The sequence below is a fragment of the Buteo buteo genome, chromosome 24 (genome assembly GCF_964188355.1).
Source record: "Buteo buteo chromosome 24, bButBut1.hap1.1, whole genome shotgun sequence".
In the NCBI taxonomy this organism is placed as follows: Eukaryota; Metazoa; Chordata; class Aves; order Accipitriformes; family Accipitridae; genus Buteo; species Buteo buteo.
In genome coordinates, this window is record NC_134194.1 from 22,060,157 (window position 1) to 22,086,202 (window position 26,046).

At 44.4% G+C, this 26,046-nt stretch overlaps 1 protein-coding gene across 1 annotated transcript in view; it reads right to left on the minus strand.

The window, feature by feature from the left end:
• Window positions 1-26,046, minus strand: part of NRG2 (neuregulin 2) — a 171,503-nt gene that overhangs the window by 8,441 nt on the left and 137,016 nt on the right. The window contains exons 5-7 of the mRNA XM_075056737.1: window positions 15,961-16,019; window positions 4,327-4,350; window positions 117-219 (exon numbers count right to left, since the gene is read on the minus strand). Of these exons, the coding sequence (XP_074912838.1) occupies window positions 117-219; window positions 4,327-4,350; window positions 15,961-16,019 (186 nt within the window). The remainder of the gene's footprint in view (window positions 1-116; window positions 220-4,326; window positions 4,351-15,960; window positions 16,020-26,046) is intronic.

The window sequence follows — 26,046 nt, forward strand, 5'->3', positions numbered from 1 at the left end:
ATACCATAGCACAGCATCACCTTAAAATAGCATTTGGGTGAAGAGCATGAAAGCATGAAGCATGAATCACTCAGTAACCTCTGGCCAGTTATTGTCTGTTAACCACCCATACTCACTTGGTTTTACAGTAAGCTACCACACAGACGATGCCCACCACAAGCAAGGCAACACAGATTCCTGTGATGGTTAAAACTCTCTTCTGGTAGAGCTCTTCGGCTTCTGCAAATGGAGAAAAAGGAACCAGTTACAAATGGGCTCCAGCACCCGGGATGCGTCTGGCTGCACAGGAACCAGCACTGCATGTGGGTAAGATGGAGAACAGGGCTCGGTCAGACCTCCTATCAATCCACTGCCCATCTCTAATAGCTGCCCCAAACCGCCTTTTGTCTCTCTGCAACTTTGCCCTTTCTTGCTCAGTACCTCACCCCTTCTGCGCTCAGACACACTTCTCACCTTCTCTTCTTTTCCTGCAGCATAACTTGGTGACTAATCTCAAAAAACCCCACGACTCTCCTCTCCCTTCCAGCAGATCCCCCCTTCTCGGCAACTTAGTAACTTACCAAGGAAGTCCCCAAACATCCCCCACTCACCACGTACATGCATGCCCTGTGATGCTCTCATCACAGGCTCTCTGCTCTGACGGACTCAGAATGCCTTTTCCTTGCAGCGGCTGCATGCCCTGGAGCTCGGCAGTGTGCTAGAAAACACCGAGCAACAGGCCCCAAAGCATGTAGGTGCTGAAAGGGACATCCTAAAACAGTCAAAAAGCAGAATGAGGATGGAAAAGTGACAGCGCATTAGACAAAGAAAAGGGAGTGGAGTAATTAAAATACAGTAACCAATTACAGTTATGGATTTTTAATGAAACCCTAAGAAGCAATTAATTCCATTGCACCAGGTAACTCAGATGCACACACAAAATTCAAGCAGCATGCTGCTGCTTCTCTCAAATATCACCATTTGTCATGGACCACCTTTCAAACCAGAAAAGTCAGTCACTTGCACCAAAACCTGGACCATGCTGGAAGTGAGGTAATTCATTCACATTAATCAAAGCTCCAAGAAGTGCTAGGATGTTGCTTGCAGTGTAACTGAACTGCACCTAGACAGCAATTGCAAGGTACGGACACCTCTTCCTCTGTGGCTACACCAAGCAGATGCTCTTCTCAGCGACATCCAGCAATCTCCACTGAGGTCAGCAGAGGCAATTTGGTTCTCCAGCTGGATGACTGAGAGAAGAATTCAGTGCACAGTTGCCATGAGCATTTTAGTTCAGCATCTATGAATGATGTCCTCATGCCTCCACACTATGTGTTAATGTTACAGTTATTGGGGTTTGTGCCTTCTTTAATATTCATTGAAATATTTTTTCATATAGGTTAGGCAATAAAACTCATGCCATGACTGCTGTGCTTGGCACGGTGCACCATGCCATACTAAATACCTTCAATGGACTGAATGAAATCCCCAGTACTACCAAACAATGGAATATAAAATGAGAAGAGAAACAGGTCTGGTCCCAGAAACCCCTGGGTCTAGCCTCCAGCAAAAAAGCAAGGGGGAAGCAATGAAACATTCCAGATAACTGAATACTTAGACCAACTTCAGCTTGCCATTTTAGGAAGGAAAAAGCATTTTTGAAAGAAAAAGATAGTGCTAGGAAAAATGTTTATCTAACTCTCAAAATGGGAATGAAGAAAGATTTGCTAAACAAGGGCTGAGAATGACAGCCCTGGCATGAAGATGCAAAACATAATCAGTAGAGCTTGCTTCATGCCCGTGTTGCAAAGCTACAGTTTAAAGAAACGCATTTCCATCCATTTTGTTTGTGCACTGGCCTTTGGCTTCATGAGGTGCTCAGGGTGCTGATGGAGTTGCCAGGAAGGCAATGTCCCACCATTCACTAGAGAAGCGGGCAGCTGAGACTCTCCCAGACTCCATCTCCATGGTGGTGTGGACCAGGAACAACAGGTCATGGCTATCACTTGGACTGAAAGTTACTGTGTCACAGCAGCTTCACCAGCCGGCTGCACCTCCTCAGAGCCAGAGCCTGTATGGCCTGGGACCTGCTCATGGAGGGAGTTTTGGGTGCTGGCTGACCTTATACTCTTTGTGTCTTACTACAAGGAACTGGGCAAGAATTTTGCTACTACCCAGCAAAAACTACTTTTACCAAAAAAAATAAGGCTGGGCAGGAGGTCAGTTTTCACCATGGACCATCCATCAAAACAATTTTTTCGAAGATTCTTCACCAGCTATGTTTTTTGCTAGAAAGACTTTTTTTCCAAGCATAAATCATTCCCTTTGAATCATGGAGGAGGGAGAAAGAGCAAAGCCATCAAAACTATGGCTTTTTTTTAACCTATTACTTAAATGACAAAATTTTTCACTCAAGGCTCAAATCACAGCCTCTGTTCTGGTGATCATGTCAGTATGGCACCCTGATTATGGCATGTCTGACTGTCCTGAGCCTTCACCTGAATTGCATGGGGAATGTTTCAGCTCATCAGAAATGCAGATTTAGCCTCTCTGTCTTGAGCTGACAGCTCTGCTATGTGAAGCAGTGAAGTGTGAGGTTGTGTGTCACTGCTGCAAAAGTAAAAATTAAATGACCTGCTGATAGTAATTCAGCTTGGCTCCTAACATCTCATTAAAGTTGATGCTCAGTAACACAGTAGCTTCATGTTGCACAAAACCATCTCAACAGTGACAGAAAGAAAATAAGAGAATGCACACTACAATTTGTATTTTAGAAGGTAAGATCCTGGAGCAGGACTTGTCCGTTTGTGTCTCTATGCTCTACAAACACCACGTCTTCATCAGCAGCATCGTCACTCTACAGCAGCAATCACTATGAACAAACCATGTGGTGCCACATAATGCCGACAGAATCACAGTCCAGCCATGGGTGTCACAGCAACGCATGAAAGTGAAAGACGAATGACAGAGAAGAGTCGACTGCGGACTGGGAACAGGATGTGTGCGGTTCTGTGATGACATTGAGAATGGATGAGGAAAAGGACAAAAGGTCAACAAAAAAGGGATGCCAAAAATCCTTAATTTTAAAGTTTATTTAAGTGTATTAGCATTAGCAGCACCACTTTCTCTGAAACACCTGACCACAAAATGCACACATTTTCTGCAGCAGGGAAGAACTGCTGGGGGATACACACCAATCCTGGTGGATTAGGCATGCAAAAACCAGAGGAGAAGTTTCTTCAGCTAGTGCATGTCCCTCCACCTCAGGGACCCAAGAAGACAATTTAGGATCCGGAAGTGAAAGACTGGTGTCCCCATACCTCTAGCAAATGGAATTGAAGCATCTTCATGTGAAGATCTGCTCTGGCTGACATTGCCAGGTCAATGTTTTTAAGTGAAGTGATAAAGACAAATCTCTCTGCTCTCATCTGACCAAGCCCTCCCTGCAATTGGCCTGTACACTCAAGGGAAACCTAGCCTCAAGGATTTGATTTCCCAGGTGCTCATTCAAGAGATACTCAATATATTTCTAAAAACAGACTGAGGAGAATGGAAGAAAAATAATATGATTATGAGCAACTGGGCAGGAGCAGGTAACTGCCCAAAGGGGATATTTTTAAAAGCATTTAAGTTGCTGCAGTTTTTCCAAACTTCAGCTTACCACCGTGATGCTCAGCATTACACCCTCCACTCTCATGGGAGACTACTGACTTCCCTGGACTCACTGTTTTCTAGACTAACTCATCTCATGCTGCCTTTCTTGGCACAATCTCCTCCTGGTCAAGAACAGAAATAAGCTACCAATCTTTGGGAGGAGGAACGGCAAAGCTCATCCTGACCCTTTGTAGGATCCAGTGGAGTTTGGTTCGTCTAGGATGGCAATTTCTATAAAAGCCCTGATCTTCCTAAAACTTGCCTTCTCATTCCTGGAATGCCTGCCCGTTCCCAAGTGGTGCCTGCTGGCAACCTTTTGGATGGACACAAACTCCAGCTTTTCAGTTAAATACACAAAAGCATGTTGAATGAGAAGACGTATGGCAATTGTAACATCCCAGTCACGCCACACACACCAGGCTGCTGTTTGAAACAAAGAAAAAAGTGCTGCTAAAAATACACGTGCATTTTTATAGGTTTACATTTAGATTTTGTGTTTTGCTTTGCTTTGTTTTTTGTTGTTTGTTTTTTTTGTTGTTTTTTTTTTGTTTTTTTTTTTTAATCCAAACATCTATCGTGGTGCCAGGGAAGAGAACAGAACAGCTGATTTTTTAATCATCCCATTAAAGCCATAAATATAATGTGGGCAGCTCTTAATGGCTTCTGATTAATAAATGAATGGTTGTTCCATACCCTTTAATTCAAATCCAAGATGCTCTGCCAATGCAGAAAGAAGACAAGGAAGAGAAAGAGAAAAAGAAAAACAGGTCTGTCAGAGATCTCTAATATACAAACACACACACTGTGCAGTTACAGCAGGTTAGCTTTTCTGTAGGCTCAGCAGAAGTTACACAGAAGACAGTGTATGCTTCAGAGCACTTCAAATTCCCACCAGAGCTTATATCTTATGTAAAGAAAGACCCAAACAAATTGCAGTGGAAGTTAATTATGAATTCTTTTAGTTAATTATGAATTCTTTTGAGATGAGCCATGTTTGTTAGTACCTGATATGGAATTCACAGTTTAGGCAGGAAAAAAAAAAAAAAGAAAGAAAAAAAGGTACACTTGTTCTGAAACAACTCCTGACAGGTCAAAACACATAGCAACTGCATGAACCTGGTAAAAACTTCATTCACTTTCTACAGGCAAAATATGCCCTGCGTGGTTTCACACGCCCCTCTCTGCCTGGGGGCCTGTGCACCAAAGAAGAGCGCTGGGCAGACAGATGTGCGGTCACTTGCACAGGGCCCTGAGGCCTGCCAGCATGATTCTGCTGCCCACGACCTCAAGTCTGGTCTCGGATGCACAGCGTCATCTGGCAGCATTGCCTGTAAATCACCTGACAGCGTGTCAGTTGTGCAAGCATTGTTCTGGGTGGTAGAGATCTGCAGTTGAACCGCTGATGCTGCAAGGGGTTAGTTGCCCAGGCAAGGCAATGAATCCCTTGCAGATCTAAAAGTGCAAATTGCACTGAAAGTTTCCCTCAAGTCTGTGATCTTCCAAATTTCACTTCTGCTGTGGTTCTGCATTGTTTTAGAAACAACAAGCATGCTGAAAAAAGCACAAATTGGAGCATCTCTTTTCAGATTCATATTCATTACAAGTAAGACTGCAGTTCATCTTGCAGACATAGTGCTAAGCAAAGTAGTTTACCTAATGAATCCACAATGCAGTTATCCAAAACAGGGATCCTGAATTTTAGTGATTTTCCTGGTGCAGGCCTCAGCTAAAGACAGTTTTTCTTACATAAACATTAAAGTTCTCCATACTTACCATTGTACACAAAAGTGAGCTCTGTTGTTCCCAATCACCATACACACAAGATTATTTGCAGCTTGGAGATGTCCAGATTTATTTACTATATTTTCCATAGGAACTGCTTTTTGCTGCACAGAAATATTGGCTTTCTTTTGCAATGCTGTTCAAAATTTAGGCAGGGGGGAAATCAGTACTAATCATTATGGAACATGTAAACACGTTTTCTAAAGCAGGTTCTTCTCTTCAAATCAATGCTGATGTTTGGGGCCTTTTTTTGGAGGTGGGAGTTGGGTGGGGTTGGGGTTTTTAAAATTTTGTGTAATTTAAAGGCCACAAAACCTGGCTGCTCTCTGCTTCACATCTCACATTTGTGCAAAAGGAATGGCAAACTCTACCATGCGTTTCACAGTCATTTTGTACAAGTTGCAGTGACATGGACACAATGTGGTGGGCAGCAGAGAACTGGACAGAATACATCCATCCTAAATCTCTTGGTTATCACATCTAGCCTTGACCTCTTCCTAAGGCATGCTACCGTTACACACACAGTTTCAACTGATGCTATGACAAATGTGTGTAGAGATACATTAAATTTCATCTATATATCTACACTATTGATCCATTTGATAGCTGCATACTGCCTATACTGCCACATTTCCTCCCTGTTCCAGGATTTGCTGCAACATCTATAGCTACAAATGGATGCAATTCAAAACATTTTCATGTTTTTTTGCAAACTCAGAAATGCCTGTGCAAACAGAGGTGGTGGGCAGGACCTGAGGAACTTTAGCCTTCCCACTGTCCCTCTCACATCAGAACTGCATTTTCTTTTGGCTCCCCAACCCCATGGAGCAGATGCAGCTAGCTGGCTCATTGGATCTTAGCTACAGGTTCCCTGAGCAGGAGAGAAACCATGCAATCATGCAGCAGCTGGAATGTATGTGCCTGCTTATGCCTACAGACCTACTGATAGCTTTGAAGATAGAGGAAGCCTTACCCCAGCCTATGCTCCTGCATCTGATGTCCATGGCTACTCAACACTTACTTATCATCATTTCAGACCACAGACATTGCTTCTGGATCACCCGTAACTGAACACATCGAACACAGAGCCACTGTCCCCCTCCCCTGCTCAGGAGTTCCTCCCAGCCTGGGCAGGTATTGCCTTCTGTGCTGGGACAGTGAGGGAGGAGACACTTCAAGAGTAGGCTGGGATTTGGAGGTTTTGTCTCTTCTTTAAAGAAGAGACTGTTCAAAATTATTCAACATGTTACAATCCAGAGGCTAACGAGATGAACCAGCTCCAGGAAAAACATTGCTTCAAAATGTAATCATACTGCATTCAGCAGAGGGGTATCATCTTCACAAACATGGGTCACCACATAGTACGTGCCTATTTTATATCAACAATATACTGCTTGGTAGCAAACAAGTTTGAGAAATCAAAATTTCTCCTAGAGACAACAATTTATTTTGGTCTGGAGCAAAAGATATTTCTGACTGCATATCATGTTTGAAAGAAGTCTCCTTTGCTTTTTTAAGAGGTTGATCAAGAAAAGTAACACATCTTTAAAAGCTTTGGGTTGTATCTGCTGCTAGGTGGAGAAGATGCTCAGCTTGATGTGTAGCACCTGCACTGTGTCTTTCAACAGTTGAGTCAACCTGCATTTTACTCACCCTCCCAGTTAGACTGGCAGTCTGGCCAACTTGGCTGCTGGGGATGCCTAGAAACCTTTGGGCAACAGTCCCCTCTGCAGCCGTTAACCATACAGAGGGAAGCATGAGGTCCAGGTAAGTCCTTCAGCTCCTCCAGACAGTGATTCACTTTATGCTGATAGAGGTGGTTGCAATGGGGAGGTGTATTGTATCCCAGGCTTGTGGCAGAGAGACCCTTCGGGATAGCTAAAATTAAATTATAGAATCCCAGCTGTAGAGACAAACGGATACATGCCAGGAGTGGTGACAGAGTGCAGCAGTACTCTTGAACTCCCATGGGACAAGCTCCATTGGACACAATATATCCAGAGGCTACCACACAAATAAATTACAGTGAGACAGCACTGAGGTGGTAGCTCTAGGCTGAGGAAATGGGCATATTATTTTTCTCACCTTCTGTCTGAACTCCACGCATGCTCCCTGGTCATGACAAGGAGGTAGGGCTGAGCACCCTGAACTGCTGTGAGACCCCCCCCAAACTTTTTGAAGTGGAGGCATGTTTTTTGGAAAATCTTGTTCCAAATGTGCCTACTGAACCTTTCTGAAAATGTTGGACTTAAGATAGAACCCATTCTTCCTAATGCAGCCATCAGTGTTAAAGAAACAGTACCTACTGGCCTCTTTAACGTATTACTTTGCAGTATTTATGTTATTTCTTGTACCTAAAAGCTAAGCTAGGCTCTTCTGTGTTGATCCCAAAGGAGACTGGACCAGTAGTTTAGAATGTTCAAATACCTAACTACTGTATATATGACAGAAGGCTGTCAAACAGAGAAAGGCAGTGAGCATGGTAGAGTTGAGGAAGAGAAAGTGAAAAAATATGAAAGAGATGACAAAAATGTTTCATTTTCACACTCTTCATCTCAGCTGCAGCACATCTGCGTGGGATTCAGGTTGGACGCCATCACCCAGATTGGTATGACTCAGCTGTTCAAAGCAGGGCTTGCTGAAGAGTCAAGTGATGCATGGACCTTACACTCAAGTCCCCCAAAGGCTGACATTCAGCTGAAGTGGACTGAAAGACCAAATTCAGTTGGATTTAGGTGCTACCAGTATGGTGGGTACTCTGTAAACGCACTGTCACAAATTTTGTGGTGGATTTTTTTCTCATCATTGGACAGAAGACAAAGTCCTACACTTACTTGATCTGCAGTGAATTTGTGACTATGTTTTTCTCTATAATGTATTTTACCTGTTTTAAAAGATGAACAGACAAAAACATTTAATCTAAAATGTCCTTAAAGGAGTAACACCTCAAGACAAGATGGCTCTCACTGAACTGTAGATTTATGGGGTGATCAAGAAGGATAAAAGCCTTAGCAAACAGCTGTGAAAACTGGGCCTGTGCTCACATGCACTTCAGGTTCCTCAAGAACATCATTAAGACGTTTAGTTACCGCATGCATTATTCCCTCCCAAACATGCTTGGGTCCCCCAGAGGGCTATCTGGGTCACAGAGCATGCTCCGAGGCATGAAACAAAGTGGACAATTAACATTTGAGTACCAGCAAGACAGACTACTGATAATAAATTGTACAGACAAGTGTAATACTTGTAGCACCCTGGTCGAGGCTTCCCCCAGGGGGTACAGGGAGCAATGCAAGACAGTCCCATAATGCTGGGAACAGAGGACACTGTGCTCATGTTAAGGGCTGGGCAATATGTGGGATCTCCAAGTACAGAAAGTCTGCAAATTTTCCATAAACTGTACAGCCATTTAGCTTGTCCAGTACTGTATCAATAAAAATAATTTGGGAGGCCTCAGGAGTCCAGATACATAACAATAGAGTATTAGCAAGCTCCTGTGGATTAGCATGCGATTAACTTCAGGAGATCCCTAAAGGTAACCTGTACTGCTGTCCAGGGGAGAGGAATAACCCTGTTATGATAAACCACAAATGTCCTGTAATTACCCAGCCACACCACAGCATAGTCATCACCCTGTAATTAAGTGGTCAGTGGTTATCCTGTCATTGAAAGGAAGCTGCAGAATGTTTGTGGAATTTAAAATCCTCCTAAATATTGTTTTAGGGCTCAGATGAGTAAGAGATGGAGGAGGAAACAGAAAGATAGATAATAAAAATAAGTATTCTTCCACTTATCATTTTCATATCACAATCAATAGGTAGGAAACTACTGCTGAGTAAGTGAATTGAAGTGAAATGAACAGAAAAACTGAAATTCAGATCTAGACCTTCCCAGAAGAGCTTGAAGTGGTACATTTATCCCTCTGCTCACGGGGACACTTCACCTCAGTGTGAGGAGCAAGTGTCCAAAACCCCCCTGTCAGAAGGGTCACTTTTACATGTCAGGGTGATGACCAACACTCCTCCGGGTGCAGCCTGGTGGCTTCAGGGTGAATGTGACCACCCCTCAGAAAAGTAAGAAGCCTCTCACCCAATAAACCTACACTGCTCTGCTCCCGTGATGGTTTAGTTGGCAGCGTTGGAGCCAGTTTGTGTGCCACTGTGGGAACATGCTGTTTCCAGCCTGGAGAGCCTGATACAGACACTGCAAGTAGAAACAGTTTATGCTTTTCTGGCTGGAAAGGCTCTATGAAAGCAATTTCCTTGGAAAGAATGACTGATGGGAAGACCCAGACATCCGATCTACAGGAAATGTGTTATGATAGGGCAGGAATCATGCTGCTGAGATCATTACACAGATCACACCCAGTGATGGTGCAATGGATGCTCAAGAACAAATGGTGGTTCTCATCTCAGAAATACTCGTGCTTGTCATCTGTTGTTCGAAGGAATCTGTAATGCCTATGCAAAGGAAATGCCCTGCCACGCAGCAAATCTTTCAGGAGCTAGACCCATCACACTAAACTTTTAATGACTACAGTTAGAGAGTCCTGGGAGACATATCAAGCTGGGAACTCAGGATACACTTTCATATCAGTGTCCACTGCAAGCAGAATTGACCAGATAGTCTGCGACTGCAAGACTGATTTCTCAGCCCAAGCTGTTCTCTTCCATGTTTCCAGATGACTACACTGAGTGCTATGCAACAAGAGTTAGCTGTCTTTCTCCTCTTTGAAAAAGGGATTTCATGCCTGAATAACAGACTCTTAGGGGAGCCCAAAGTTGAAGAGAAAGCCTGCCCTGCCAATGGATAGCAGAAAATGCTGCTCTGTGCTTCCAAAGCAGACCAGTAGGAAGACTCCAACTAAGATGAAATATGGAGTAAAAATGGAGAATATGCTAGATTTTATATGAATGTCAGCTCTATTCCAGGATGTTTACAGGCAGGCTACAGACTTCAACTTTAATTAGGTCACAAAGTAGAAAATGAAAAAGTTTCACTAAACAAGAAGATGAATGGTATGACATTTGTCCTCCAGATCAGTGACAATTATTTTGGGAGATGAATAAATAGCAAAGTTAAGATGAAATTTCAGATTCCACAGACAAGAGACAAGCACAAACATAAAACTTCATCCCAAATTTCTAAATTGTTCCATAAATCGCAAGTGGAAAGAATCCAAATGTGCAGACTTAGGCAAGGTTATAAATGTTCCCAGTCACAATGTTTAACTTTCAGTATCTCAGCCTCACCAGGAGTGAGGCCATAGCTGCCAATGTGTTTTACAAAACCTTTACAATCAGCCAGCCCAAAGCCTGGCAATTTATTAGTAAATTTCCAGCAGGGCTTTACAAAGACCTAAAAAGTTTATTGTGGAAGAGAGAAGATGGAGCTAGATCTTGATCTGATGTAGAACAGGCAGCTATGAAATACAGGTGCCAGCACAGCTTTAAAAAAAAAAAAAAAGTTTCTTAAAAGGAAGTATGATTTTGGACATGTTTCTATCTTCTGCAAATAGCTGCAAGCCATAGTTGTGCCTATGAAGCTGGACCCAGGAGACATCTGTCAATTGGGTGAGTCTCCAGTACCCACTAGAAGCTCTCATATTAGAAAGACTTCCTGACTCTTTTGTCATATAGCTGAACTTCTCACCCATGTGTGCCAGCAGAGATGAAGATCTGACTCCAAAGGCAAAATGGTCCCTGGGTACTAATGCTATGGATTCATTCAGGCTGTGGATCAACAGTTTGATGTGTTAAACTTCTGTTCTCACTCGTGCATGGACAGCCAGAGACACCTGTGATCTGTGACTCTGCAGGTACCTGTACCAGAGCTCTGGTAGAGACATCTGACAGCTAAACCTATGAGTTTGTATTCATCTCCCTCAGCACTTCTGGAGGATGAGAGATCTCATCCTGATGGCAGCACTGGAGTTCAATTAGCCAGATGTTCATCCTTGGGTGCTGAACTCTCTGCAGTGACTATTAAGGGAGCCTGGGGTATGAATTTGGACTCAAACCTCTAACACAGAAGTCTAAAAGCCCACTGAAAAAATGATGACGGTCTGGCTGCACTATTGCTGCAAAGAGGGGGCAGGGAGAACAGGGGTCAGAAGATGAGTTCATGATATGAACTCAGACTGCCAGTATGGCTGGTTACTCCTTGCCTGCACATTGCATTCTCTGTGGCCAGGGTCAGGGAGGATTCCTGCTTTAGGTCAAATTTTGCAGTTAGGATCTCCTAGCCCTCTGATTTCATTGGAGTTACATCATAACTGTAAGATCTAACTCCTGAAACTAGCAGACAATATGACTTTACCATCATATGTACAATGCAGTATATATATTAATTGTATCTGCAACTATAATTGTATGGAGACATAGAAATATGGAGACCTTGATGTGAAAAACATTTTAGTAAGATGATTCAATGACTCATCATCCATGGAAATAATTCTCTGCATTCTCATCTACCAGGTCATTCCTGTGTTTTATACAGTAATTGCAGACAATCACTGTCCCCTCTGTTCACTGCCATTAACTCTCCTTCAGTCTAAATTAAAACCGCTTTAAATATTTCTTTCATGTCCCTCAGTTCTACTGTATAACCTCTGTAAGGCTTTCCTCTTACAGGTTAGTTAAAGCCTAGACAACATGATCTTCCAACCTTGATCCATCAGTCAATTCCTGAAGTGTGGATGGAGGAGCGTGCAGAGAGACCCAGATCAGTGAAAATTCATACAGACAGAAGGGATCTAACCAGGCTTAAGTCAGCACATCTTAAGTCAGGACATCTTTTTCTTCTCAGATATGTACTTTCTACTGTTTTAATCTCAGTGAACGTGCAGTTGTTTGCTCTGACATCTCTCCTTCCTTCCTTCCTTCCTTCTTCTGGTAGGTTTTCTGTTTTGATGAATGTGGGAAAGCCATCTGTCATACTGTCCTAAAACTGACCTATGATAAACAGGATAAAGCTTTTAAGTTTCCCTGTGAGACTTTGCCCATACTTACTGGATGTGGGATTACTGTGTGTCAATGTCTCAAAGGTCCTCATCTGCGTTGCTGCCGCTTAGCAGGTTATTGTCTGTCTGCTGACTGATGGTAGCCAACTGCCTACACATACCTAGCCACTGCTGCGCAAAATAAACACACTGCCTTAGATCTCCTCACGGTATGAGCCTTGCTGGAAAACAGACCATCAGGGTGGCTTAGACTAAAGCAGGCTTAGCGTGAAGGCAGGCTTAGAGAGCTGACATGGTCAGGTACCACAGCTCTGCTCAGAAGTGGCACCTTGCTGGGCCAGAGCAATGTTGTCTGTTTGCACTATGCATCCATTTTCTCAGATAAGTAGCTGGTTTAGCATGCTTCGCTTTTTTTCTCCAGTATCTCAACACATTTCCCATTACATTTGCATTATAATGCAAGCAAAATAAAATGTAAACTCCTTATAAGCAGATAGGAACCAACTGCTGAGATACTTGCTTGAATTCTGCTATCGCAAATTCCTATCAAAAGCAAATGCTATTCATCCAAATAAGAGCTTAGCCAGGACAGACTGGGAGGTCTCCGAACTAGCCCAATAATACAATTCCTAGTGAGTTCCTCTGTACCAATCTGTTAGAAAATAGCAACAGTGTGAGCATGACATAGAAAAACCCTCCATCTTTAACATTTCCTCTTCATTTTCAAGCAGTAGGGTATACACTCAGAATGTCTGGCAGTAGGCACTTGGCCATATGGTTGTAACAGCTACAGAGAGAAACACCACATGTGAGAAAACCTATCTAAATACATCTGATTTTCATGTTCATAATTGCAGTGGTCTAGCAGGTATTTTGGACAATCAGAGAAAAACAAACCTCGAGCTACCTGTCAAATAAACAAAGATAGCCTGTACTCCTAGAGAACATGGGGAGTTTTACCTGAGCAAGATCTGAATAAGGGTTTAAACCGGTGAGATAGGAAGTTGCTCCCAGAAGAAAGATACACAACATCTGGCATGATGCTGGGATGCTGCACCAATCTCCATCTCTGCCCCAAATTCAGAAAACTTATCTGCCATATCTTTTCAGAACAGCTTCTTAAATCTAGTTCACTCTGCAGAGACTCTTGATCAGCCCTGAGATATAACAACTAAAAGTCATATTGTAATATTTAATATTTATGTTAAAGAATCAGAAGGCTCCGATCTAGGCCTGAAAACCTAAAATACCCTAAATGCATTTAAAACAATACCAGCGTAGGTGTCATTATTTACTATTTAAGTATCTGTCAGGTGCTGGCAATGTTCTCAAAACATGAATCAGGACAGAGCTATTTTATTTCCAGTGGAAGTGCCTGAACCTCATTTAATCTGTTTCAGCTTTTGACCTGTCAGAACCCATATGGGATGAAGCACTGAGTGAACTATAGAGCAACAGCAACTTCTACTGTGCCCTAATTATTGATTAAAGTAGAAAGTAAGCATTTGCACAGTCCAGACTCAAGTGAAATGCCTTTCCTATTCAGAACAGCAAGTTCAGTGCATGCTTTTCTGCAGTGTTGCTGCTACATATATTACCCAACTGTGACCCGAAAGTGAAAACAGCTATAAACACATATGAATCATCTTCTTAGATTATTTTTATCCAAGTTCAGACAGGTAACCTGGATTGTTAAGCTGTTTTTACCTTACTATCCTGTGGTTAAAGCAGAATTGAGGTAAGAAATGTACATGTGTTGGTTTTAAAGTTGGCATTGTTCCTCTAACACATGAATAAAATTTAAACAAATCTCATTCCCATAAAAAGCTGGGTTCTGCAGGCTGGGGAAAAAACACACGCTGTTTACTCTTGCTATTAATGTTCTGAAAAGGCATTTTCCTGACATAAAACTCATTTTCACCCCGTTTTGGTTTTGCAGCATGGTAGCAATAACGTTTAAGCCTGTTGGATACCACCTCATGAAACATGCTACAAATCAGCTTCATTGAATGAGCATCCCACTGCTATCTGCAGTCAGGATCCCTGACACCATGGGCTTAAAAGCAGAAAGGAAACCATTTTGCATCAGGTTAAAGATCAAAACAGAACATTTTGTTTTATCATTTTAAAAAGAGCTTACTTGGGTGTTTTAGTCTGAAAGAATAAATCAATGGAGGTTTCAACTTTGGAAGCCAATTTGAAACAAAAGGCAATGTAAAAACATCAAGCTGTCCCAAGGGCCTCACAAAGCCCATTTGCATCTTGTCTGCATACTCTGTAGAAGGGTGTCTAATTCGAGCACTTGCCAGCTATTAGCACGTGCTAATGAGAGTCCTGCTATTGCCAGATCACGATGAAGACTGCAGGATTTCTTACAGAACGGTGGGAGAGGGTGTACTGGCAATCAGGGAGTCATGATGGAGAGGCATTTCTCCTCTGGTTCCCACTAATTAAAGCCTCTTTTGTAGCTCTTTTTAAAAAGCCTCTTTTTAAACCACCATTTGTGGTGGCCCAAATGGCCAGCATGGAGGCAGGATGCGTCACACAGAGGGTCACCATGGCCGATTTCCTGCACTCCTTTCAGGTCAGTCCTTACCCAGACCAGGATCCCACTGATGCTGGGACACTGTCTGAATATGGACCCAGAAAAATCATCTGCCTTGAGCAAAATGAGCTATTGATTTCTATAAGCAAGACATCTCTAGAGACCTAGAGCCTGTAGGAACTGGGAACTAGAAACTGGGAAGCACTAAGTGCAAGGGATCTAGGGCATTTACACCAACTGAATACGGGGTTAAAGGATCGGTCACTGTCGTTAGACACAACCCCATATGCAAGGCTGTCCAACCCCCTAGGAGAGACGGGAACATCTCTGTGTCCGGGAGGGATACACTCTGAGGTGCACAGTCAGCAGATTTAGCCCGTACCCTGTGTGACACTGAGGTGTGGGAAGCCCTGAGACAGTGGCAGCCACCAGCGTGACCTCTGGGGCTCCAGGTGTGCATGTGTGCCCTGTTCAGCCCTCTGGGCGTGCTCCAGGATCTGACTCCGAGCCGGCCTCCAACCATCTCACCTGAACAGCAACTGATGCTTGGTTTAGCTTCTGGAAACAGAAACACAACCTCACCTCAGGGGAAATTTCATTACAGCCCTTGCTGTGATTTCCTCAGTTGGTACAGAGAGACTCACACACCCCTTCGCAAGAGTCATGGGAAAATGCACATCTCTTGCACTGCACAACATAGTCTGTCTTGAGAGTGTAATGCTAGCAGATACAGCTTATCACACAAACTGTTCTCACACAGCACACCACATAACCTTGTGCCTTATTTGCATTTTGCATGAAAAAAGCAAGCAACATTAAGTTCAATCAGAAATGAAAGCAGAACCCATTCTAACAAATGGGGAGATAAACAAGAGCCCCGATTCTCCTCTTGGACATGATCACAGCTCCTCTTATGGCCAAGCAGAGCTGGGAGCGCACAAGACAGGAAGAGGGCTCTTGGAGAACAGAAGAACCTGCTTTAAGGACATGACACAGAGCTACAATAACCAGGGAGAGAGAGAAGTAGAAACAGACATACTGGAGAAGCTGACCATTGCGAAATGCTGACACCGGTCTCCTGTGAATTCGATCGGACACCTACCGGAAGAAAGAAAACCAGAAAGAGAGAAACAAGATAGCAAAATGACACTCAAACAGACTGAACTGAGGCCCCTTCTGATCCCTTTCATGGCTCCTATCTGTCTGCTTTCAGCCTTCACCCTTACCTGCATCCCTAAGCCCTAGCCCAAAGCTGACACCAAGAGCCATCCCTGACTAGACCACTCTACATCCACTGCTGTGCCCGGGAGGTTTTAAGTAGTGTGGTGTATTTTTTGTCTTCAAACATACTTTGCTTAGGATCTGGCATGTACAATCGCAAAGGCAGTTTCTCCAAACATCTCTGTCCGAAGAATCCATTTGGACATCTGGAGGGGAAAAGGGGAGAAATCACAGAACATGTCTGGCACCATTCTTGAGGCTAAGGTCAGAAATAAAAAGTGCATTGTGATGAATGGAAAAAATAAAGGCTTTACGCGCGTATTTACTCTTCGCTTTGCTTTAACCAGGCACCTGCAACATCAGCATTCCAGCTCTATTTTTGGCCTGGGTCTTCAAGCAGCCAGCCAAACCCCTCCTTTCCTCCTCTGCCTGCCTCCTTCCTTCTCACCTGCTAGAAGCACCAGCTGGCAGGAAGATCGAGATGGGCTGGATGCTACTTTCAGAGACTCTCCTTGGAGCTACTATCTAGACAAGACTGGCAAGAGGCACCACAGAGCGGTGAGCAGCTGCTCAGGCGACAGCGAGCATTGTGTATGGCAAGCATCCTCCCGTTATTGCCCCAGAATTACCCACAGGATGTTCCAGGGAAAAGGGTTACGTTGCGGTTAGAGAGAAAGCATGTGCAGAGTCTCTGTGTTAACAGAGAGAAAGGGACAGAGAAGAAAGCTGAACCGAACAGGTCTCACATGCTGTCCAACTGCAAGGCTCTCTCACACTTATCCTGACCAACGTTACGTGATGGGCTGGGATGTGCCAGCTCATGGAGCACCAGTTATACTTTAGCATGATGCTGCAGTGGCAGGGATGGTGCCCTGTGGATGAGGGCCACCAGAAACGTGCACCAGCTCATGAGTAAGGTCTCTGGAGCAGCTCCCAGGCTGAGCCAGGTTTGGGGAGCACTGGGACGTGGGCAAGGGTGCAGCAGGAGCTGCGGAACCGTGTACTGTGGAGCAGCACCCGCACCCTCTGTGTTGTGACCGCCGCAGCTGCAGGTGAACCTGGGAAGCGATGGGAGCTCAGCTGTGGGTGGTCAAACACTTCTCCCTCAGGCACTTATCTCTCTCCTTCACTTCACATCTTTTCTTCTGGCCTTGTTGGATAGTTCCTCAAAGTTATCCCTAGCTTTCTTGAAGTCCTATCGCTTACCTGCCTGTCCCACAATTCTCTCCCTCCCTCCCCAACCAACCTCTCCCTCCTCTAGGCTTAAGAGGGCTTTATCATTAGAGCTAGCATCTTAACATCTGTTTTCCACCTTCCCAATGTAAGCGGGGCTGGAGGCTCTGCGCGTCATACATGTCAGACCTTCCTCTCTCAGCTGTCACCCACAAGATCGCACTGTCCCTCAGTGTTCAGCAGGCTCCAGCTGGTCAACAAAGAAGGGACTGAAAGACACCTCAGCAAAAAGGACGTGGACCAGAACCCCAAGCCTGAAGTATAAGACTTAGCTCCCTGATGGTCCACTGCAAAGGACAGCAAGCAGCTGGAGCAGCCTCAGCACAGTGTCAGACGACTGGTCCCAACCTGCGCATATGGTGGGGTGGAGGAGGACAGGTCCAGGTCGAGGTCCCATGCACCCACTGCCAGCCCCACATGGGCAGTGCAGATCTGACCCTTTCGTGCCTCCCAAAGGTACGCTAACACCTGCTCCCAGTCTGCAGACACAGTGAAGGGGATGAGGAAGGGATGGATTTGATGTTTCATATGACTAAAGCTTTGTCGTTCCAAAGCTTGTTGGCAGATTAGTTCTGTACTGTTGCTCAAGGGCTATGGCAGCATTTGTTGTTCTTGACAGATTTATGTTTAGATGGCACGTTACAGATATGCAACTCCAGCAGCAATTAAAAAAAGTCAAGAAGAGAGATGAATTCCTGCTTCTCTCTGTTTGCTTAAGGGAACACAGACAGGTTTTTTCGGCAACTATTTAGTTTCCTTGGGGGGAACAGGTAGAAATTAGAGAAGTCTTCCCTATTCATTATGACCAGAAAAACCTTGATTTTTAATAGTTCTCCCTGATCATGGACAAACACCAATCTGGGCCAGCAGGTGGGAATCACAACATGTGAGGGAGCACTAGGGGCTCTCAGCAGCAACACCAGCTGTACAGACCAAAGGTACACTAGCCCATCTGTCAGGCCTGCAGGGATTCAGATTTCTCCAAGCTGGAGGGCTCCTCTCCGAATGGGAGAGATAAGATTCAGCTGAGGTCTGGGGAAGGACTTGAGGAGGCACCAGGTGGCTAGGCACAAGGCAGGACAAGGTGTAATGATCTCCCAGCTGTGGCAATGGACATGGCTGGTACCATTCCCCCAGTGCATAGATGTCTAATCCCTGCCTGGAGACATGCATTAACACTCCCAGGGGAGAAGGCTGAGGCATTTGCTGACAGTGATACACCACTGCCACAGGCTCCTAAAGGAGGCCATTTGCCTGTGGGACAACCTGCTGATACTCCAGAGGTAGCCTGACCCTCAGTGCTGGATGCCTACAGGGGACCTGCAGATACACCTCTGAATCCAGCATGATCCAAGGAGAAGATATAGCTAATAAAAGGCTGCATAATCTCTCCATCCCATCTACCATCTTTCTCCATCTCAACACCTCCACAGCTTCAAACCTGTCCATCTTTCCCCTAGAGAATGCATTTCCATTCTCCAAGGCAGGGTGTCCCATGTCCAGGGGACATTTCACCTGCTGTACCTCTCACAGAAGAAAGCTTTGGAAGGCCTTGCATGACTGACATGGCTTTGGCATCCGATTTCTTGCTGGTTTTCACTGCAGTTTTGTTAGCTCTGCATGAGCAAAAGAGCTGATGCATCCTCACTGCCCATGACCAAACCTGTTTTCTGTGCTACACAGCATCTGTTTTTTGGGACCTGTGCTAAGACCTCCATGTGGAAGTGTGCCGGGATATTTGTGTACCCCGAACTGCTTGGGAAGAACTTAAGGGCATGGCTCTGCATGAGGCTTCACTGAACTCCCTAGTCATACACTTAAGTTTCTCAGTATCCAAGTCACTTTTGAAACTGGAAATTTGACTCCCTGGTCAGGCAATATCTTTGAAAAATTCACCCTCTTTTCTCATTCTTGGACGTTCACCTTGGAGCACAGGAAAAGGAGACATAGCAGCAATGTCATTTCAATACCAGGGAGCCCAGCCAGCTCCCAAGCAAAGCCCAGGCCAAGGGGTTACCATCAGACATGAGGCCTGTTGACCTTCCCCTTGATGAAGCAGAGGAAGCTGGTGCTGGGAAGTGGAGTGAAGAAGATGCCCTGTTGGCAATCAAAGAGTATAAACCTGAGGCAGCTGGGGGATGCAGACTCACAAGGACAGCCCTGGGGAAGCATGACTTTGGAGAAACCTTTAAGAGATTGCACTGGGGTTTGAACAAGGTATTCAAAATAGAAGGTGTTTTCCCAATCCTTTTTGAAGTTTATTCATCACCATTGATAGAGTAATGAACTTATTCACAGAGTCTTCAAGGGTATCCAGTTTAGCTTGCAGTGTGCTGCCCATTTGTCTGGGATCTGAGTTTTCATGTATGTTGTGAGCACACTGAAGGGCCTCAAGGGTACTGCTGAATGAAGCAAATGTCCCACCCACCTCAAAAAGGGGGGCTTTGTCTGAAAGGAGCTACAGCTGTCTCAGGCACACATCCTCAAGAGGTCAGCCAAGGCTGGAACTTCAGTGGGACTGAAGCTGCATGCCATTAAGGAAAGACTGAGAATTACATGAAAAACTGGTGGAAGGAAATAAAAACCCAGAGAAAAAAAATGGTGAGAATTGAAAAAGCAAAACAGAAAAGTGTCAAAGAAGCTTTGATGCCATGACAGCTACCATATAGCCCGTCTTCAGATCTCTGCAGTCAGCCTAGCGTGGGTGGGGAGAAGAGCTTTCTAGACGGAAGGCAGCAGATAACTGTCTTCTCTGTGTCTAGGACAGCTCAGACTTTTCATCTTTAGTTACTAGTGAATCAGCACTGGGAAAAGTGACGGAAAAGAAGCCCTCGTGAACACGAGCACCTTCTGCCACCTCCCAAGCTAGCATACAAGCTGTCAAGACACATGTGCCATTCTGTGTCCCTGGGTCCTGATTCCTCATATACAAGGCTGCTGGCAGCAACAGTGACCAGGAGACCTTTGAAAGCATGCAGTGCTCATGGTTCCTTTTTTTTCAGCTGTCTCATACATTTAGGCTGGTGAAGATGATTTGATATTTATTACTATGGCTCCAGATGTGACTTCTAGCAAAGAAATTTCCAGCATGAAATTGCACATGAGTGTCCCAGTCTGGACAGGAAGAGCAATGGAAATCACCCCTTCTGCATGCATAATCTGCTGCCTGTGGTAAGGGCTTTTGGGCAGCTCTTCTTCAGTGGGCAACCATATGGCCTGAGGGATATACCTGAAAGTTAAGGCTCACTAAGGTCAAGAGCCATGAGATGGTCTTGATTATGGCATCCTTATTCCTGCACATTTGACCCTAGTCAAGAGGTTTTGGCCGGCTACCCCAGCAAAACGGGGTCCCTTTTCCTTTTGAAAGGTCTTGCAGGGACTACAGAGATGGTAGACTATTCTTGCAAATATTACCTTTGGACTTTCTGGTCCACTCACTGGTGTTCTGGAGGCCCAACATGTCTCTCCTCAAAGGCAAAGGCAAGTGGACAAAGCTGTATCTGCAGGAACAGTCTTGGGGAAGTACAAGGCCACACCAACCTCTTGCAGACAGCACCCTGTCCCCTCTCTAGCCTTTGTGAACTCCCAAGACTGCCCTTGCTTAAATCCATCTCTCTGTGCCTAATCAGATGCATGAAAATTAAAAAAAAAAAATTGCCACATCTGAAAGTTTGCTACTTGCAAATGTCTTCGATAAAACTGGTCAGGTTTTCTGTCCAGATTCTGTTGTTGCTTGAAAGTGTCCAATTCTTTCACTTTTGACCAATTATTTAAGACCTTTTTTTTACCCCATTTTGAAAAAATCCACAAAGTTCTGCCCTTGGGTTCAGGATGAATTGCAGTTAAATATTTACATGGTAAAAAAAAATGCAGTAAGATGATCAGTCAAATAAAGCATCTCAAAAAGTACAAACCAAAACGGTTTGAATGACCTATTTCTATGTTGTTTGCAGAGCACTTATTTATGAAAATTGAGAAACTTTGACCTTTTGCCTTGTATCAGGGTAGAGCAATAATTATTGTTAATTATTATTTGCTGCTATTAATTAATAATATCATTATCATAATTTTCCTGCTGGAAGCAAAACTTTTTCTGCCCAGCTGTTGTTCTAAATCTTGCAAGGGTTGGCACATTTCCTTTGTTCCCTCAGATCTTAATTAAAGTATGCCAAATTCGGTAGCTCTCATAATACAATCCATGTTACAGAAGAATGTGAATGAGCAGGTGCTTCAAAATAATGGGATAAGGCGAAACTGTAGCAGAAGGACACAATGCACTGATATAAGCAAATGGAGAAATGTTTCAAGCATGTTGCTTATTTGTGCAAAGGGCTGAAAAAGAAGACAGTTCTGTCATTGTCCCCTGACCAGTCCCAGATGATCAAGCTCTGGAGAGCCACAAAAGGCTGGACTCCACAAAATCACTGATGGGAAGAAAAGAAAGCAACCGGAATAAATGCAGAGGCCTTATCCAGAGCAGCTAATCAAGGCATGTTTGCTGTATAGTAGAGTCCAAAGTGCAGGGTCACCCACTTCTGGGCTCAGTGAAGACTACAGCGCAGTTCTGACTAAGCTATGGGAGCTCAGCAGGATCTGCGCTGTTGTCTTTGCTGAGTGTCACTGTTGCAGGATCAGCTTCCACACTCTGATGGTTCTTAAGGGTCTGCTATAGATATATATGCATTAAAAAGGATGCATTGAACAAGATGCATAGATGGGCCACTTGAACCCAAAAAAGGTACCTGATCTCATCACCCAAGATAAACAGCATGCAAACCCCAATGAATGAGTCCTGGCTGGTTCAGGAGATTTGGAACAGGATGTGGAGATTTTCACCCCTAGTTCAACACTGTGGGCTCTTCATTTCCAAGGATATTGCAACACCTCCCCGCAGAACTGCTCGTATATCCATGGCAAAGTGACATCCTTGTGGTTGTGCAATGTGAAACCTGTGCTGACCAAATCAGTAGAGTCATTGAGAGGGATGGCATAGCTCCTGACACCACAGGGGAGCTGAGCAAGCTGTGCTGCAAAGAGAACCATGGCCGTATGAGATTGGCCTGATGTTCACTCCTTTGAATGGTGCTCTGGAAAAGCACAGGGGAGCTCTTGGCAATGTGGTTAACCCTTCAGAATGATCTTTCCCCTTTCCTGGGAAAATCTGCAGGAAACAATATACATGGATGTGGTAAGCAAATGGGCTTCTAGGAAGTGAACATGTAATTTTGTAAATTGGTGATTTACATACCTCAACTAGTTTAAAAATTAATTGATCTTTCCTCTTTTGCTTTGTTTTGTTTTTTATTCTCTCCTTGATTTTCACTTTTTGTCTGAGGTCCTCCAGGCCTCCAACCACTCTCTCACATAATGCAATGCTGTCAGCCCAAACCAAAAGAGTCTGTTTATCTGTCAGCATTTGTAAATCCTTCAGCCTGACTCTTGAAAGCACAACCAGTACAACATGATGAGGGGGTGTTGCTCTATAAAGCTCTTTAAGTCTTCTGATCCCATGCAATTTAGGAAGATCCTGGCCCAGCCACTTTGATTTCATCAGCCACACAAGAGTCATGAAGTGCGTTTAAGTAGGCAGAGGACTGTGCAGCGATGAGACTTGTCTTTGTTTCTTTGTTTGGCTGGGAAGACCCCAACTGTAGATAACATGTGCCAAGACCTAACTGGGAAAAAGAGTATTTCTGCTGTGATACACCCACTAGCACAACCCCGTGGGGCATGGCACCCAGCAATAAAAGATTAGAGCAGCCTCAAACTGCTCTAAGTTGTGCCAAGAACCCAATGGGCTCCAAGACTGAGGCAGACCCAAGATCAGAGGCTGCTAGCCTTCCCAAGCACTACGTTCAGCTGGACACAACAAACCAGTCTCCGCTCTTCTGTGTCCCAGCCCAGCTCAAGATCTTGAGACTTGCTTGTGTGCATCCCTTCTGCAGGCACTGGAATTTGCTCTACTCAAACTCACCACTTCCCTACAGTTTTGGTGAGAATCCAGTCCAACTCATAAGGCCTCTCTGAGTAAAATGGTCTGGAGAAGGGTCGAGAAATTCTTCCTGTCAACAAGAGCCTGGGGCTTTTTAATTTACTAGAGCTGTTGAGTCAATTCTGTATGTGTGTGGCTCAGTCGTTTCCTGGGTTTATGCCGAAAATTTGCAGAATATCTGAGGCAGATCACACTTCTCCCATCTAACTTCCATGTGGTCTGTTTGCAGAGTCAAGATAACAGCACAGATTGTATCATGTTCAGGCTTCCTTTGACACTACCATGTGTAGAATTTACTTCAAATTAAGGACAAAATTATGCAAGAACACAATCCAAAAAAGATACAATTTCTGCAACAGCTCCAAGTCCATTCTGGGCTCTTCCCTGGTGAAGAAAACACACTGTCCAAGGTCTAGCTGAAGTGTATTGAAAAGGGATGGAGGAGTGTGCTGGTTTTGGCTGGGATAGAGTTAATTTTCTTCATAGTAGCTAGTATGGGCCTATGTTTTAGATTTGTGCTGAAAACAGTGTTGATAATGCCGAGATGTTTTCATTATTGCTGAGCAGTGCCTACACAGTGTCAAGGTCTTTTCTGCATCTCATCCCACCCCACCAATGAGTAGGCTGGGGGGGGGTGGCACAAGAAGTTGGGAAGGGACATAGCGGGACAGCTGACCCCCACTGACCCAAGGGATATTCCAGACCATATGACGTCATGCTCAGCATATACAGCTGCAGGAAGAAGAAGGAAGGGGGGGGACATTGGGAGTGATGGTGTTTGTTTTCCCAAGTCACCATTACGTGTGATGGAGCCCTGCTTTCCTGGAGATGGCTGAACACCTGCCTGCCCATGGGAAGTGGTGAATGAATTCCTTGTTTTGCTTTGCTTGCATGCGTGGCTTTTGCTTTACCTATTAAACTGTCTTTATCTCAGCCCACGAGTTTTCTACTTTTACCCTTCTGCTTCTCTCCCTCATCCCACCAGGGGGGAGTGAGTGAGCAGCTGTGTGGTGCTTAGTTGCCAGCTGGGGTTAAGCCATGACAAGGAGGTGGGTTTACAGGCAAACAGTTTGTTCCCCAGAATTTAGAGATCAGGAGGAACACGTTCCTGGGAAGCCTGTTAAAAAAAATAATAAAAGGCCAGCTGCCAATTTAGGCAATACCTGTAAGAAATCAAGTGTGAGCCACTTCAGGAGAAGAAATCATTTGAGAACCCAGCTGCTCTTTTTTGCTCTGGAGCACCAGGGGTAACATCTACAGGAAGGATCTCCTATGCTTGTGGACAGCTGCAAACAATGAAATCCACTCCAGGAAGCCAATTACAGGATGGTGGCAGGTAGCAAACAAGAACTCTCTAAAATTCTGTTTTCTGATAGCTGGTATTGGAAAAGCTGGTAACATTACATGGGTGCCAGCGCGCTAGAATCTCCTTAGCACTCGGTGATGGAGGACTGCAGGCTGGCACGTGGTGCCAGAAGACCCCCCAAGGCCCTGCTGACTCTAATCAAGAATAGCAAAGTGGGAACAGCACATGGACACATGTTGTTCCTGGCTCAAGATGCTCACCCAGCTCTTGTTTGATCTCCAAGGCCTTTGAGAAGCTTGTGTGCAGAAGGACCTATTGATCTCCTCGATGCCCATGTCTCAGAGGCATGGTGTGGCTGGAGGACTAAGGTTGGCTCCCATGTTACAGAGTTCAGAAAAGCAGGTCAAAGCCTGCATCTTTGCCTCCTCTAGTTTCTCTTCTGAATTTGTATCATTGTATCTTTCACAAACCACAGCAGCAGATCTCCTGTCTTGGTGAGCAGAGGAAGCTGTGAAACTTTTCAGCATTTTGCTAGTTTGCAGCCAGACAGATGTGAAGTCCGTTTACCCATCATCAGCCTTCCCCAAGAATCGTCCCTGTTATTCGGAAAGCCATTTTATGGTAAATACTATGTTCAGTTCAAATGTTTCTGCATTCCTCTATAACTGTTGTTTTCTGGAGTCCAGAAACTCTAAAATTACACTACTTCAAAAGCCAGGCTTCCTTATATTCAGTCTATGAGTTAATGATAAAAACACCCAAGGAGAATGAACATCCACATATCTTCTCAAGCAGTAATTTCAGAAATGACTGTACTGTGTGGAAGGCATTTGGGTCCACTGGGTTCCTGTAAACGCAGAACTGTCTTTTCCAGCAGATGAATAGTGACAGTGCAGATCTTCAAAGCACCTCCTTTTGGTTAACACTTTGCTGCCCTTCCATACACACCCATTCAATTCCCATCTGGTTTTAGCAATTGGTATCTTGGGACTCATCAGAAAAGGAAATCATTTTACCATCTGCAAGTAAGGAGTTAAGGCTTTCAAATGATATGAAATAATTAGGTCTGTTTCGTATGGCACATAAAACCTTAATGGAATCCATCACCGAGCTTCCCCTCTGTTCATCAGCTATCATAGCAGCCCAGTTTGAAGGTAGACTGTTTCTTCGCAAGGCTGGAATTACTTTGATTAAAACAGTCTATCTGCTGAAGACACTTGATAACTACCACGTGTATCCTTCATTAGGAAAAAATGGAGCCTTACCATTATAGCTGTGTATGGTAGGAATTCAGGTAACTTGCCGTAATTAGAAATTGATCCAATTTGAAAAGGATCTGGATTCAAGTTCTTCCCCCCAAAAATAGTCTTGAG